At 40.1% G+C, this 16365-nt stretch overlaps 1 protein-coding gene across 4 annotated transcripts in view; it reads right to left on the minus strand.

The window, feature by feature from the left end:
* FRMD4A (FERM domain containing 4A) overlaps positions 1-16365 on the minus strand; it is a 350000-nt gene that overhangs the window by 103007 nt on the left and 230628 nt on the right. For all 4 annotated transcript variants that reach the window (XM_023548905.2, XM_010590718.3, XM_010590719.3 and 1 more), the window contains exons 6-7: positions 11460-11516; positions 10453-10475 (exon numbers count right to left, since the gene is read on the minus strand). In XM_023548905.2, coding sequence (XP_023404673.1) covers positions 10453-10475; positions 11460-11516 — 80 coding nt within the window. The remainder of the gene's footprint in view (positions 1-10452; positions 10476-11459; positions 11517-16365) is intronic.

Below are 16365 nucleotides of genomic sequence, written 5' to 3' on the forward strand. Positions count from 1 at the left end.
GGCCCCTGTGGGCTCTGCTGTAATGGCAGGATCTTGGGGTGGTCTTGCCTGGAGTAAAGGATAGGAATGTCATATTCTTAGTGGAATAAAGTCACAGAGGTCAGATAATTTGAACTGAGAAGGCCAACTGGAGTGGATGGGATATATCCGGTTAATGATAAAAATGGCTGAAAAGGCAGATTAGGCACAGGATTTTTGAGGACTCTCATGCCGTGCTGAGAGGGTTCAAGTTTATTTGGTAGGTAATGGGTAGCCACTGGAGGTTGTCAAACAGGTAAGCTCCCGGTGTTAAGGCAAATTCAATTCAACTCCCAAGTATTGTTTAGAGTCCTTGCTGGCATGCTGTTAAGACATAGTTTAAACAAATAGTTTGCTAAATACTTAAGAGCATACAATGATGACTTACTTTTTGGATCTCCCCAATTTAACTGTAAGCTCCCTGAGAACAGGGATGTGATTCACTGACTTAATCATCAGTGCCTAGAAAGGTACGTCAAATATTGAAAGGGCACCATAAGCCTTCATCAGATGAAACTGTGAGAAAGGCAATTAGTTTGCGCCTTTATTGACCTGAAGCTTAAGTTTGGGTTTACTCACACCCACCACATTTCAAGTGTATTTGGGGAAGGAAGGAACTAAAGAAGGAAGAGTTCATGTTACCCACTAAATAACCAGTTTGTCGGCAAACACATTTTCCTGATGACAGTCGCAGGTTTGACTTCTTTGGTGAAGCATGCAGTGGGTTCTCTGGCCTTTCCTTCTCCCCTTCCCCCAGTACAAGGTTACATAGGAAAATAAAACAAGAAATCATCAAGGCGTGAAGCCCATCCAAATCCATTACATTCTGGAAGGGATCCATGGCTCTTAATTCTTCCCAAAGGACAAATATGTAGAAACTTCCTATTTGCCTTTCTGCTATCCATAAACATCTGCAATAACTTAGGGGCGTTCAGCCCTGTCAGGTGATCTGGCCAAACTACTGTGGCTGAGTATCAGGAAACTGCCCTAATGGGACACCTGGTCACTCTGCCTCAGACTTGTGAGGCTATAGCCTAACAAATGTGCTGGGAAGCCCATGGCTTCTTCTCTCACTGTCTGCCACTTTGACCTTTCCAGCCCCTGCAGAGTTCATTCCACCTGATGAATCACTGCATACCAATTGGAAAAAAGCATCTTAAAACAATGCACTGTGGTCATGTCCCATTTTTAGAAAAAGAAAAAAGTCTCTTAGAGAGTTAGTTGCTAAGCTGAGAATAAAATTCCCGTCTTCTTATTTTTAATATTAACCAGTTGATTTTGAGTCGACTTCAACTCATGGCAACCCCCTGCGTGTCTGAGTAAAACTGTGCTCCGTAGGGTTTTCAATGGCTGATTTTTTGGAAGTAGATCGCCAAGCCTTTCTTCTGAGGCCTCTGGGTGGACTTGAATCTCCAACCTTTCGGTTGTAGCAGCAAGCGTGTCAACCGTTTGCACCACCGAGGGGCCTCATTTTTAATATTAACCAGATTTTACTTAAAACTTTCACGTAGCTTTATTAATGTTGCCAGCACAACAGTGGTATCTCAAATGCTTTTTTGGTCTTTCATTTAGGGGATTTTTGAGATGATAGGCCTGTCTTCTATTGCCTATACTGCTTATAAAATATAGAAAGTTTAAATGATCTACTGGGAAAACTAAGATTTCTATCAATAGATCAAATAAGGAATTTGCCAAAAATGAACCACAGCAACACATTTATCCAAGATACCATAATGAAAGATAACAATAACCCAATGTGACAGAAGGATAAGCAAAGTCCATGTGTGTGTTCTCCTTAAAAAAATTAGAAAATACTTTTTTCAGGAAATTCCCTTTGGGTCAAATGAGAGATGCTGTCCATATCTGTAGGAGAAACTCGTGGGCAAACAGAACGTGCTTAGGGAGAAGCATTCTTCTTGACGCCAACTGCTTTGAGTTGCACTGGTACAAAAACAGTACTGCACTGAAGCCAGAAAGTCACACGAGTGCAACAGGAAGGGAAGGGATGGCCTGAAGTTCAGAAACAGGAACACCATGACACAGCCACAGTAACTGCTCCTTATTTTATGAGAGCATTATGGAGGCAAAGGTCTTCGGGGAGAGGGTTTTCTTAATTAAAAAAAAAAGGACAGCAGGTGCTCAATTCCAAAAATCTCTAAGAAATCAACCTTTTTTTTTTTTAGCTCGTATGAGGCAAGGTGGACTTTTATGCTACCCACTTTGTGTGAACACCCATATTTTTAGGGCAGATGTGTTAATGTGTTTGATCTCGGGTGCTGCCCCAGACCCTGACAAGGGTATGAAGGATTATAAGGCATATGTCCTGAATTACTTGTCTAAAACCTGAAAGATTCTGAATTCTGCAACACTGGGATCCTGAGGGTGCAGGTAGGTATGCACTTGAATCTGTCTTACTGTGTTGAGTAGCACAGTAGATTGAGAAAACTCTGAGACAGATGGAGGAGGAAAGCTATAGCATTTTGTTCGTCAATGAGATTTCAAACTCACTCAGGAAACAATCTCTTTTCCTTTCTCTTTCCTCCTCTTCTTTTTTTGTGAACCACGGTAAAGTTCAGGTTACAACAAAGACAGAGAGAACACTTGCTTCCCACCTTCCTACCACATACTTTTTCAGGTGTGTAGGGCAGGCTCAGCAAAGCCGATGGTTATGGCAAAGCCAATGGTTGTGCAAATGTTGTGTAATGGCTTACCATCATGGGAATGTAGGACGCCTCTCCTATCATGGTGTTTGACCATTTGCAGACAAATGGAAGCACCTGGGGCCCCTCTAAGAATTTTCTTTTTTTCCAGGGTAGGATTCTGGATTCTGGGCATGTGTCATGGATAAATATGCAACACCAATTTACTATCTGTTGTTATTGTTGTCAGCCCCTGACTCACGGTGACCTCATGCATAACGACATTGGACCGGTGTGATCCATAGGGTTTTTATTGGCTGATTTTTGGAAGCAGATCACCAGACCTTTCTTCCTAGTCCATCTTAATCTGGAAGCTCCACCAAAACCTGTTCAGCATCACTGCAACATGCAAGCCTCCACTGACAGGTGGGTGGTGGCTACACATGAGGTATACTGGCTGGGAATCGAACCTGGGTCTCCAGCATGGAAGGGAGGAATTCTACACTGAACTGTCACTGCTCTCACCATATAGAGGGGCAAACTGACAAACATGTTTATTTCTGATACTAATTGTTAATTTATAAAAGGAAAGACTTTTTTCTTCATCAGAGCCATTAGCATTAGAAAATGCATTTTAGTGAGTCTGCTTTCCTAGGATGAGATGAAAACCTTGTGAATTTCTAACATAGTTGTAAACTTGTAAAATTCAAAGCAAGTTTATTTTTTTTTATAAACCTATAATTTAAGGCAAATAATTTTACTCTAAGAGCACAAGGAGAAACAACTGATAGATTTTCTAAAATAACCTTTTGACTAAGATATTATCTCAGAAAAAATCAGTGTCACGGCCACAACCCTTTTTGCTACTCACAAAGTTAACTCAAAATATGATTCTGATATTAAATAACAGCTCACCAAAAGAGATAAGCTATCCCAATACAGAATTTCCTTCTTATTTTATATCTAAATAAGTCCCATAGGATTTGAATAATATCCTGCAGAAATGTCTTATCCAAGTACTTCTCGATGTTTGAAAAATGTGAAACTCTGGAGAATAACATACGTCAAAGCTCAGTAAAATGGCCGCTTGGACACAAAATAAAGCTTCATGTAATGATTTACAACTTTTCCACTTAACATCTTGTTTCAGATTTTCAGATTCTATTCCTTCAAGTGGTGTTGCAGGACAGGAAGGTTCCAGCTGGCCCTGAATTCCACATAGCCCTCAATGTTATTTCTCAATCATGGGAAAACATCACACTTCCCTTTCTTGGTTTTTGTTAAGTAATATATGAGAATTATTTCAATTTAAAATTCTTTTTGAAAAAATTCTTCTTTGGGCTGATAATTACGTCTTATGCCTAACAAATGACTTTTTTATAGGAGGTTTTCAACAGGAAAATTTGCAAGTTTGAGTACTGAAGATACTGTCAGGTTACGTCAGCTGTATTCCACATGTTAACTACTCCAAACGTAACTGTCTGAGTATTTTCTACTATTTACCTAAGAGTCGGCAAATCTATTGATATTTCTCTAACCATATGATCTGTGCCAGCTGCTTTATTCCAAGTGGCCAATTACAAAAACTATAGGAAAATATACCTCCAAGTGAGCAAATGGTCTAATAAGGATTTAAAACTAGCTTTGAGTCAGAGTAGCAATGTTAGTGCAAAGTAATGGCCTCAGTTGACTAGGAGTTGTGACTTACTGGCTGCTGTTTTAGATTAATCAGTTTTCGGCGCTATCCGTCAGCTAGGCAAGAAAATAACTGCATCTTTTTAAAGATAGCAATCTGTACAAATGTTTACGTTACTGGAAAAAAAAGGGGGGGGTCTTTTAGAAGAAAATCGGCTCTTTGTCTTCTTTTCGTGTTGATCTTCTTAAATTCTTCCTTTAACCTACGATCTGCCTGAAAGGCATTATAGTGCCTGATTACAAAGACCTGCCAACCTGGAGCTTTCAGATACCAGTAAGCCAAGTGTAGTTTACAATAATTCACAAACGTTCTTCAAAAAGGCAGAACAAACTTCAAGCAAAGAAAAAAAAATCAACAGGACTTTTTTTTTTTTTTTTGGTCACAGAAATTTCATCCTCTTCACCTTTCCATACTAGTGACTACATGGTCCCATGGTTTCTAGAAGACAGCTCTCCCAGAGACCCAAGAACATGCAGTTTGTGTAAGTTAAAGGGAATTTTTCAGCACAAAGAAATACTGCGGCTCCTTTTCTAAAATGGAGGTAAAAATCAATTTCCTCTGTTAGTGATTGAGCAAAGCATTGCTCGATATCTAAAAACAGGTTTTGTTTTTGTCTTTAAGAAACACAAATCTGCAGACTGACATTGCAGCGACACAACTGTATTTCTTACTGATCACTGAACTCTGATAAGTGGATACCCTCTCACTGGGGCGAGCATTTAGTTTTGTATAGATGTCAGATAAACTGACCCCCACGTATTCAGTCAGATCTCCCTCTGTTTCTTTGGTTGCTGTGTTTATCTGACATGGTGAGCCTGCAGAGGTCAGGGGACCCTTCCATCCCCCTCTTAAAAACAGGACGTGGCTCTGCTGAATAGGGAGGCCGCTGGAGAGGCAAAATTTGGCCCATGGATCTTTGCACAGAATTTTCTTAATATCAGTCTTTTTCAGGTGCTGCTTGTTAACTGGTTCTAGTATATCTCACACTGGTAGAATCCTGTTTTAGTGATTAACATTAATACATCCGGTCCTCGGTAACAAAGGTATTTCCAGGTCCCAACAGACACCCAGAGCTTTAGTGATCTGGTTTCAATAAATCTTGTACATAAAAAAAAAAAAAAAAAAATTCTATATAACAGATTTTTTTTTTTTTACTATTCCCTGTTAATGTACGGATGGATGATTCTCTATATCAAAGGCAGTGTGATTTTGGTATTCATGATTTGCGCTGTTTGGGGTAATGTAATTTTAATCACGTCACCAGTTTTGCAAAAAATTGTTTAAAATGCTTTTTTGATAGCACGCTTTTTGAAAGATGAGGATGGCTGACAGAAGGTAAAGAGTGAGGTGATTCTCAAAATCGGGGGAAGGAGAGTGATCAACAGGCTTTCCAGTTAAGGTCCGTTTAGAGAAAGAAACAAAAAATCAAGCTCTTCTAAAGTGATACCTCACTTTTTTTGTACAGGGTAGCTGTAAGTTTCCTATTAAAATATAACTGGGTTATTTGGATGTCTTGTCAAGTTGATTAAATGAAGTGTTCCCTACACTGGCCTTTTAAAGGATAAGAATCTTAATTTTCTACAATAACTTAAGGGTTTCTTCTTTTTTTTTTTTTTTTTTTAGATAGGAAACCTCAGTGCGCAGTACTCAAACCACTAAAGGCTTCGTCATGAAAAAAGTATGTGTAAATCACAGATAAGAAGACTTGGTGGTACAATGGGTAACTGTTTGGCTGCTAACTGAAAGGTTGGTGGATCAAAACCACCCAGCACCTCTGCAAGAAAAAGAGCTGGTGACCTACTCCTGTAAAGATTACAGCCAAGAAAACCCTAAGGGGCAGTGCTACTCTGTTACATGGGGTCACTATGAGTTGAAAATTGACTGAACAGCACCTACCAACAACAACAAAATCATAATGTCTGTGAGTTGGCTGCTGTTAACAGCGATTATCAAATGAGTACCTTTTCTTTTTAAACTGTGTTGATCCTTCTCCACCTAATATCTGCCTTGGTTAAGGTCTTGTTGGCTATTTAATTGTTTCTATACAGAAATGCCAACCCTACTGATTTCCTGACAGTTGATGGACAGTAATTTTTACATATATACACACCAGGCAATGAAATCCAATTACTATATGCTGTGCTAAAGAAAATAATAAAGTCAGCAAATATTATTTTTAGATAAGACTATTTCCTGAACTTTTAACGAAATCTTACAAGTTTGCCCACCACATGTAGACTATGATCATGTATGACATACTTCTTCCTGTTATTGCCAATGCTATTTACCTCTCTATACCTCAGTCATTTTCTTTCAGCAGTGTTGGGCTCAACATTTCATTGTAAAGTTCAGTAAAATATGGAAGTAAGCATTTCTGTTAACTGGAAAGAAAAGGGAATTATGCTAAGAATAAGCTTTCGGGGATCTGCTGAGCAAAAAGAAAGCACAAAAGAAGAAACAGAAACTTTGTACAAGTCTCACGTGAAAGAGTAGATATGATCCAGGGTTATTCTTATATAGTTCTCTTTTTATTTAAGCATATCAGCACTTTTGACTTCTCTCTTTTCGTAAAAATACTTTTCTCCCCCTCTTGTACTTCAAGGAAATTATTCCCATAATTTGTGGATTTTTAATACTCATTCTGTATAAATGCAATTTGTATGTATTTATGGAAATGTAAATAGATAATCTGGGATAAAAGCATTCTGAACCAAATGCGCAGGCTTTCTGTAAATTACAGATTCAGGATCTTCAGGTTATGAAAGAGTTACTTTGCCTTTCATGTGGGACCTTTAATTTGGAAGGTTATCTGATCCTCTAGATCCGAGACTATCTCAGAATGAAGCCCTGGACCCCATGTTAGTATAAAAGCCTTCCCCAGAATTCTGCAGGGTCTAAATTGACATCTTATTGTATTAATGTTGGTCAGAAAACATTTACAGGGCACATATACAAGTCAAAGCCATTCAGTTAAATACAATTAAGTTTGATAGTCACATTATTAGTTACTCACATAGCAAAAGTGATTTTCTATCACAGTAAATTATGAGAATGGGACATCTAAAATACGAAATGTTCAGCCAGCCACCAAACCAATTGTGGTCAACTTAAGAGGCTTTTAGGATGCCCCCAGATATTGATGGGAAGAGGCACAAACAAGGGATTTAGAATGACTTCTCTTATTCCAAAACTCCAGCCACTCAAGCACACTATTTTCCCTAGACCTCTGAAGGGAGTTTAACTAACCCCGAATCTGGTACAGAAAACATGTGTTTATCAGGGAATCCAATGTAACAGATCACCTCAGGTCCCATTAATTGTGGATTTTATGTTATGAGGTAAACTGACCTTTTGGGTAAGGTATCTCACCTCTCCCTCCCCTGACAGCTATTTCTCTCTCCAGACAGTTGCCATTACAAACAAACTGTTAGGCAGCACTTTGACAAATGAAGCTACACCAGGATCCTTTGTTGCTCTGAAGCCAACAAGCTGGCATTCCACAAGTTCATTAGGGGCCATGAGTTACTGCTAGGCCAGGCCTGCACTTCCTGTTCCCTGGCAATCCATGTGGCCACACGTTCCCATGGTCTGTAGGGCCATTTATGCTGTTCACAGTTCACATTCCATCCTGTCAGGGTGCCTCAAAAATAAATAATATTTACAGCAGAGTTCACAGCTGGTGAAAAATGAGGGGAAAAAAGTATCTTCAGAGTGAGCAGACCAGACAGAGGAATCCACTGGATCTGTGGTTGTTAAGCCATTTTTCACAGGACTTGAATTCCTTGAAAGTAGTTTTGGGCCTGCAGTTATCGAAACCCCAAAATTCTAGTACCAAATTAAGAGGATAAAAAAGTAACAAAGAAATGAAATACAGCAAAGCCAAGTTCCTATAACCTGAAATGCTTCAGTCAACAGATTTAGTCAATAGTTCTTGGGCACCTATAATGTGCAAGGTCTTCTGCTACGACTCTTAACAATCATTATGTATGTTAAATTGACTACCTCTGCTTAATACCAAGAACTTGGGACAAATAAATAAAGGGGGTCTTGGAGGTCTCTTTTTGCAAATATTCAAACTGATTTCAAGGACTACATTTTAGATCAAAGGCCAGCAAACTACAACCCACTGGCCAAATCAGGCCCTTCCTGTTTCTGTATGGCCTGTGAATTAAGAATGGCTTTCATATTTTTAAGTGGTTTGAAAAAAAATCAAAAGAATAATAATATTTCATAATAGTGAATGTTATATAAAATTCAAACTTCAGTGTACATCAATAAAATTTTATTGGAACACAGCCAACCTTATTGTTTACCTATTGTCTTTGGCTGCTTTTATGCTTACAAAGGCAGAGTTGCGGAGTTGTGACAGAGATTATACAGCCCGCAAAACCTAGCATATTTACTATCTGGCCGTTTACACAAAATGGCGGCCAACTCCTGTTTTAGATGGTAAAATAATCAGGCTTTGTTAGAAAGCCTTAGAAATATTTAAGGAGAACAAAGAGTAAGCAGTTAAGACCTGAGAAATCAGCTGATGCATAAACTTGATGAAGGTAGACAAGTACAGGAAGACCACAAAGTGAAGTAGTGTATGTTACACTTACAGACCAAATCTCTCAAAGCATGAGAAAATGTGTAAGTTATGTGATGGGGTAGAGGTATAATTTGTGTTTCTTTTTAATACAATTTTCCCTAGACCTCTGAATCTAATGCTAATTTCCTATTTATGGGCCAGGATCATATACCTTGATCCTTTGTTTTCCTGTATGCATGGTTTGGTCTTTTGCCTCTAGACTTGATTTTAAAGAACGGGCTATCCTGGACTTTCTTCAGAGGAGTTCAATAAACAGAATCCTACGAATAATGTTTGTGTTGGTGAATGGCTACAACCATCTACTCTGTGAACCCATTGCCCATTGCCACTGAGTCAATTTGATTCTGACTCATACTGAGCTTATAGGACAGAGTGGAACTGCCCTATACGGTTTCCAAGGCTGTCAATCCTTATGGAAGCTGACTGCTACATTATTCTCCCTCAGAGCTGCTGGTGGGTTTGAACCACTACCCTTATGGTTGTCAGCTGAGCGCTTAACCCCTGCACCAGCAGTGTTCCTTATACTCTGTGAAGGCACTGGTGATGATGATAAGGAACTTGCTAGGCAGTTTCAGCCAAGTTGGAGCCCTGGTGGCACAGTCGTTAAGAGCTCGGCTGCTAACCAAAAGGTAAACAGTTTGAATCCACCAGATGCTCCTTGGAAACCCTATGGGGCAGTTCTACTCTGTCCTATAGGGTGACTCGATGGCAATGGGGTTTGGTTTTTCAGCCAAGTTGGCCGATCAATGGGCAAAGCTTGATGAAATGAATAGCAAGATTAAAACTGGCAGTTCTACATGGTTATTAAAGCAGTTCACAGGTTTCCCAATTAATTTTATTCACGTTCTTTCCAAAGTAATATCCTGAGTAGGAGGAAAAGTAGAAGTGGGGTATTTATGGTTTAACACTTCCATGAAAGAAATCTCCCTATGGAATAGCAGTTTGTCCTTTCAGAATCACAGAATAAAATGCTATTGAGAGAAAACAAGGTGCCCATGTATATGCTTGTTAGGACTGCCAGGTTATCTGCCATTATGTTCATACCACAGTAGTGACTCAAGGTACCACAGAGACACTGGGGCAACCTCTCAAACCTTGGTACAATGGCCATTTGTAGCACTAGGCTCTGATCTCGGCTCTCAGTAGCCCCCTGAAGTGGTTAGAAGCTTGGCTGCTTACCAAAAGGTCACCAGTTTGAATCCACCAGCCACTCCTTGGAAACCCTACGGGGCAGCTATGAGTCGGAACTGACCTGACAGCAATGGGTTTGGTTTCTTTTTTTTTCCCTAGGTTTTTCATGTAGTATAGAATACCTTGTTTGCTATCACTGTTTTCTCCACCTAACACATGTGCTTCAGTTGACAAGTTGAGAGTTGGATCTCACTATTAATATGTAATATTAATAAATACTAATACATTGTCTTACAAAAGGACAGAGTAGTTTTTTTTTTTTAATACGGACGCAAGAGAAGACCTCTTTAAGCAGAAAATTTTTGTAAACTCACCTGGAAAAATCTCCCTTTGCCTCCTGTAAAAGAGAAAATTCAGTGTCAGTGGAACACTCTAATCCAGAGTTACAAACTAACATGTGCCTTCTACAATCATGACCATGCCTCTACTGAATGAGTTAAACTCAGCTTACTACCACTATCTTCTTATTTGCTACAGGAATGTAATAAAGAAGGGAAGCGTGCACTTGCCACTGGAATACAAGATACTAATTTAAACTTTAGAAAGTTACATACAAAGAAGCTGATGCATAATGACAAAATGCAGATTTCCACCTTTTGGCACTGGCCTGATTTGTTCTAGTTTAAAGACTCTGAATCTGGACGATGTGTGTCTGAGTACAGCTGTCTATCTCTTGGCCCACTTTTTGTTTTGTTCCGTATTGTGGGTTATTTCCCAATTATACTGAAGACTTCTGGACAGGGACCTTGGAACCTTTTGTCAATCTAGCACAATGCCTTAAACACAGTAGTTGTTCCATAAATATTTGGTGAAGGAATAAATTAATGATATCATTTCAGCATACTTTGCTACTGTTACAGCTAATATTCTTTTTTGAATAAGCTAAAGGTCTTTTCCTTCTCTTTCTGGGGGGCATGAGGTGATTCTCTTGGCAATCAACTCTTGCTATTCATTTGGCTTTCTTTAGCATGGCAAAGGGCACCACATCCAAAGAAAATGGGGTCATTGAATGATTTCAGTTTCTCCCAGGTTCAAGTTATCTACAAATTTCCTTTACAGAGACAGGCTGTCTTAAACTTTTGAAATATCAGGAGGCCAGGTTTACTGGCATGAAATCTGGGTATAGGGTTGCTATGAGTTGGAATTGGCTCCACAACAACCGGTTTGGGTTGTTTCAGTTTTTAATAGCTCTTCCCAGTTTGTGGAAAGAAACAGTTAAGCAGACAAATAGTAGATATAACTACTGGCCATGTATGCTAACTCTTAATTCTTTCCTCTGTGTATGACCCTGGGATACACACATGCGGGGAGACTAACTTACCTGTAAAATGTAGGAAGCTAATTCAAACACCACTTCACTGTCAACATCTATAAGCTCCTGAAAGAAAAAAAAACGAACAAGATATGTTTGATACTTTAACAATTCCTTCTTTATGACATCTCTCCCCCCACAGCTCCCCACCCCCCAAAAAAGGGCTGGTCTTTCTTTCTGAGGAGCTCCCCATAACCTCAAATACTCAAAGAATAGCTTTGGTCCCTGAGGCAACAGCTCAAAATTATTTGGTCCCCAATGGTCCCTGGCAGCATTTTTACAGCTCTTAGCCAGAATGAACTAGTGGTCCGAAGACCCAGCTTTTTACAAACCTGTTCATTTTATTAGTCACTAGAGCATGGTCACTTAATGGCAATTGTGTTTTCTTTGTAAACGCTACTTCAGAACCAACTGTAAGGTTTTATTGAAAGAAATGTTATAATGCAACTGCAACTCTTTAAATTAAAATTAAAAATACAGTTCCTCAGTTGCACTAGCCACAGTTCATGTGCCCAATAGCTCAATGTAGCTGGTGGCTTCCATGTTGTCTGTGCAGATACAGAACATTTCTATCATTGCAGAAAGTTCTCCTGGTCAGTGCTATAACAGTGTCTCAGTTTAAAAACGTTTTGTTCCTCGTAGCTCTTCCCCCAAATATTTAATCATGATGCAGTCATAAAGCTACATAAAGGTCTCCTTTGGTCTCTGAAAAAAAACTCAAGTTTTTTCAATGCGTATGTAGTTCATATCTTAAAGACAAAGGAAATCTGGAGGCCAACGGCATGAAGACGAATAAACACATGCATTAACTTCATATTTTTGTTGTCAAACTTAAGTAGAAACATTCATCTTTCTTTTTTTCTCTGTAATGTCAATAGAACCTAAAGTGAGTAACTGGACCAGAGAAAGTCCGAGCTGGGAGGGGCTTAGAGACCAGCCAGCCTAGCTTCCTTCTTTCATTGAGAACAGAAATCCAAAAACACTATGGGACTTGTCCAAAGTCACAGGCCTTAGGGGCATGGAGAGGGCTGAAAACAAGCCTCCAGCTTCTTGTCTAGCAAGTGATTTATTTCCCTTTGGCTTGCATTTCCCCAAACCCACAAGGACTCATTCTCAGCTAACATATTCTCAGAACAGTATCTACAATCGAAGCATAATTTTTCCCTTGAACTATAAACTGAACTCTGATTCATGAATTTTCTAATTATTATTATTTTTTTGCACTCCAGCACTGGCCCCTGTCACTTAAAGCAATACACTCAAGCAAGGCTGTACCTTTTGACGGGGGGATATCATTCAGGCTCTTTGCCGTCTAGAAATTCCAAATATGGACAACAACATTTGCTACTGAGCCACCTTAGAAGTGTGAACTAAGAGAACTAATGGGAGCATATGGAAGAACTGGGACAATAATTCTTTCTGCTTAACCAGCTGAACGAGCTTTATCCCACTGTAATTGATAGACTGCCAGCTCTGGAGATGGGGAGGAATGCTGGGAAATGCAGAGCCGGGATTCCCAGGTCCCATCAGAACGTAAATCATTTAACAGTGTACAAATGATTTAACCAGGGTTTCCACACAGACCATTTCTGCTCTCACTGTGTTCATTTCCCTTCCCACCACAGCGTCATGAGTACATCTGGGTATATTTGTTAGTCTACTGGTGTGTGTGTCCTCTTCTGTCAAACATTTACACCCATGCTGCAGCTAATGGTCAATGGTGGGCTAATATTTAACATTCCTCAAGAGGCTGGTCTAATATGCAACTCAAGGGCAACCATCAGAAAAAGGCCCTTTTAAGTTGGAACTTAGCTTTTAGCTCATTATTTGATTTATCTGCTAAAAAATGAAAATGTTTATACCTGTGTGGGGGAGCAGGGGTGAGGAAGGACAAGGAAGGTCTTTTATTGATTTTACACAGCCCGTTATATAACCCAACAAGATAATGCTGGACACTAATCTGGGGGTGAACATTAACTGTATGTACTGTGATCTAGAAGGAGCCCGGTGGTGCAATGGTTAAGTGCTTAGCTGCTAAACAAAAGGTTAGCAGTTCAAACACACCAGTGGCTCTGCCTGAGAAAAGGCCTAGCCATCTAATCCCACAAAGATTACAGCCTAGGTGACCCTAGGGGCAGTTCTATTCTGTCCTATAGGGTCACTATGAATCGGTATCAACTCGACAGCACACAACACCACCAGTATGATCCAGAGTAAAACTACTCAAAATGCACAATTAACTTTCTAACTTGATTGACCCCGTTCTCTCTGCCATGTTTGTCCTCAGGGTAGGTGAGAACTAGCACATTTAGCTGGGGTTAAGAGTCCCTCCTTCTCTGACCTTGACTACCTCCCAGTGAAGATATAAAGCCAGTGAGAGTCAAAATGTAGTTTACTCAGTGGGAAAACGATTAAAGGACGAAGGGGCCCAGACATTCCACACACTTGCAAAATCTGGCCATAAAGAAAACTGCATTATTACTTCTACCATTTCTATTTAATATTTATTGTGTTCAGGAATCATTCTGCTGGATTTCCTCGGAGGAGCCAATATAGAGATCTAAGTGGTGTGTGTAAGAACCAAGCAAGGATTGGTGGGAAGACAAGTTTCTAAGTTTTGGGGAAATACTGTCATATCCTTGCAGTTCTTGGCCAACTCCGTGACATCTCTCATTCATACTACCTCTTTCCCCTTTTACACCTCAACTGCCCAGATGGTTTTTTCTTTAAAATCTCACTACAATGGGATAGAGCTCTAGACTTTCTGCCCACTCCACAAATCTCCCATTGTACTTCAAAACCTGAATGCTGGGTTCCCTGTGTAGAGGAGATGATGGATGTTTCTAGGCTCCTCCTTTCAGAAATATGGTGCCATCTACCATTAAAAAGCTGCCTCTACGTATTTCTCATCTGACTTCTCTGGCAATCGAGAGGTGGTGTCTTTCATGCGTTTCTGCTCAAGCAGAGAAAGTAAACTGTATGAGACCACAAACAGCATAGGCACACATCCCATAGTGGACTGGGGATCTGGGTTTTCCCTTCACTGAGGGCGAAATGGGAAAGAAGGAGGCGGAGCAAAAGACCCATCTAGGAAGATATATGGGCGTTTCCCATCTGGCACACACAGAGGCTGGTGGTGTGATATCCCTCTGTGCTTATTCGACCCCCAGCTCTATGCTGATACCCCCAATACACTTAGGCCCATTTGAAGACGGTTGTCTGCGGGCCTGTTTTCTGAGCTAGAGTCTTGCCTGGTGGTCTGAGGGACATACAATCATTTTATCTTGGGATTCACTGGCAAGAAGGAGATGTGGTAGAAGTGAATATGATATCTTTTAGTTACTATGGCTGTCTGGTGTGTGCTTTGGGCATCTGTTTTATTTACTACTGAGTCATGCGCGCCACTGTCTTTGATCTTTTGAAAAATGGTACGGAAAGATAAAACATGACTATCTGCAGGTGTGTGCACGTATGTCAGAGAAGGGCTGGGAGGATGGCTTCGCTTCCTCCCGCACAGCACTGTTTTCTCCCAGGTGATTATGCAGCTGCAGGAAGAGGTGGGGGGTCATTTGTCAGCAGCATAATGGTTAATAATATTCTTGGAAAGATTTCCATCGGAGGGTCTCTAAGTGTTCCAAACAAAGAGCTCCCCGAGTACTCGAGTGGCAGGTGTTATGGACATTCTCCAAGAGCCCTGAGAGCTGGAGATCTGCTGCAGGATTCCTTTGCTCTGAGGGACTTGGCAGTGGTCTTTACACTCAACAGAGAGTCTTAATGAAACACGTTCTTCCATGGTCAGGAATTACAGACGTTCCAATTTTCATGAAAGATTAATGAGATAATTATAAATATGATTAACAACGATATGCTAGGTTGAGAAGATTTAAATGAGGGAGACCTTTGTGAAGACCACTCAGAACCACTTGTAGGGCTGACCCAAGTGTTCCTTAAGGAATCCTTACCTACTGGTAATGTAACATTTCTTCTTATCCACAAAATGTCTAAGGATTAGAGTTTCTTGCCATCCTCAAGATCATTCCTTTCTTCAAAAAAATAATTTATTTTTGTTGTTGTTAAAAATATACACAGCAGAACATACACTAATTCAACAATTCCTACATGTACAATTCAGTGACCTTGATTACATTCAAGTCGGGGCAACCATTCTCACTCTTTTTGTGGATTGTTCCTAAAGCATTGTTTGGTTTAAAGAAGACTTCAGTGTCCTGAAGATCATTTCTACTCTCACCTAGATAGGTCTGGAAAGTTCCAGGTTTGAGCCCGAATGCCCCACAGCCCTGGGACATTGAATAAATCACTTGATTTCCTCTAGTTTCATTTCTCTCATCAGTAAATCAGGGGTAACAATTTATTTTCTAATTAGTTTACTGGGTTTGGTGAGGAGTTACTGTAGAGGTGATTTGGAAACTATAAAATATACCACAAACATACTATGTTATTTATGTCAGGAGTCCCTGGGTGGTGCAAACAGTGAAGTGTGTGGCTACAAGCCCAAAGGTTGGTGGTTTTAATCCACTCAGAAGCCTGACAATCTGCTTTTCAAAGATCTCAGCTATTAAAAACTCTATGGAGTGCAGGTCTACTCTGAAACACATGGAGTTGCCATGAGTCAGTTTTGCCTCAGGCTTTTTTTTTTTTTTTTTGGTCATTTCTCAGCATTTACAGAAATCTTTGGTAATTTTTTTTTTTTTTTAAGAGGTGGGCAGAAATGCATGTATGTGTCTACATGTATCAGTGACTGTGCATAACATGAGAGTGGGTCCTGCTCCCAAATGTAAACCAAGTTGCTCTCTTTCTCCTGTGGCTCTAGAACTGCCATGCCTCACTGCACAACTCATAATGACTACACGGAGCTGTACCAGGCAAACAGGGGCTGTGGTGCAGGGCAAGACTG

The sequence above is a fragment of the Loxodonta africana genome, chromosome 4, assembly GCF_030014295.1.
Source record: "Loxodonta africana isolate mLoxAfr1 chromosome 4, mLoxAfr1.hap2, whole genome shotgun sequence".
Taxonomy (NCBI): Eukaryota; Metazoa; Chordata; class Mammalia; order Proboscidea; family Elephantidae; genus Loxodonta; species Loxodonta africana.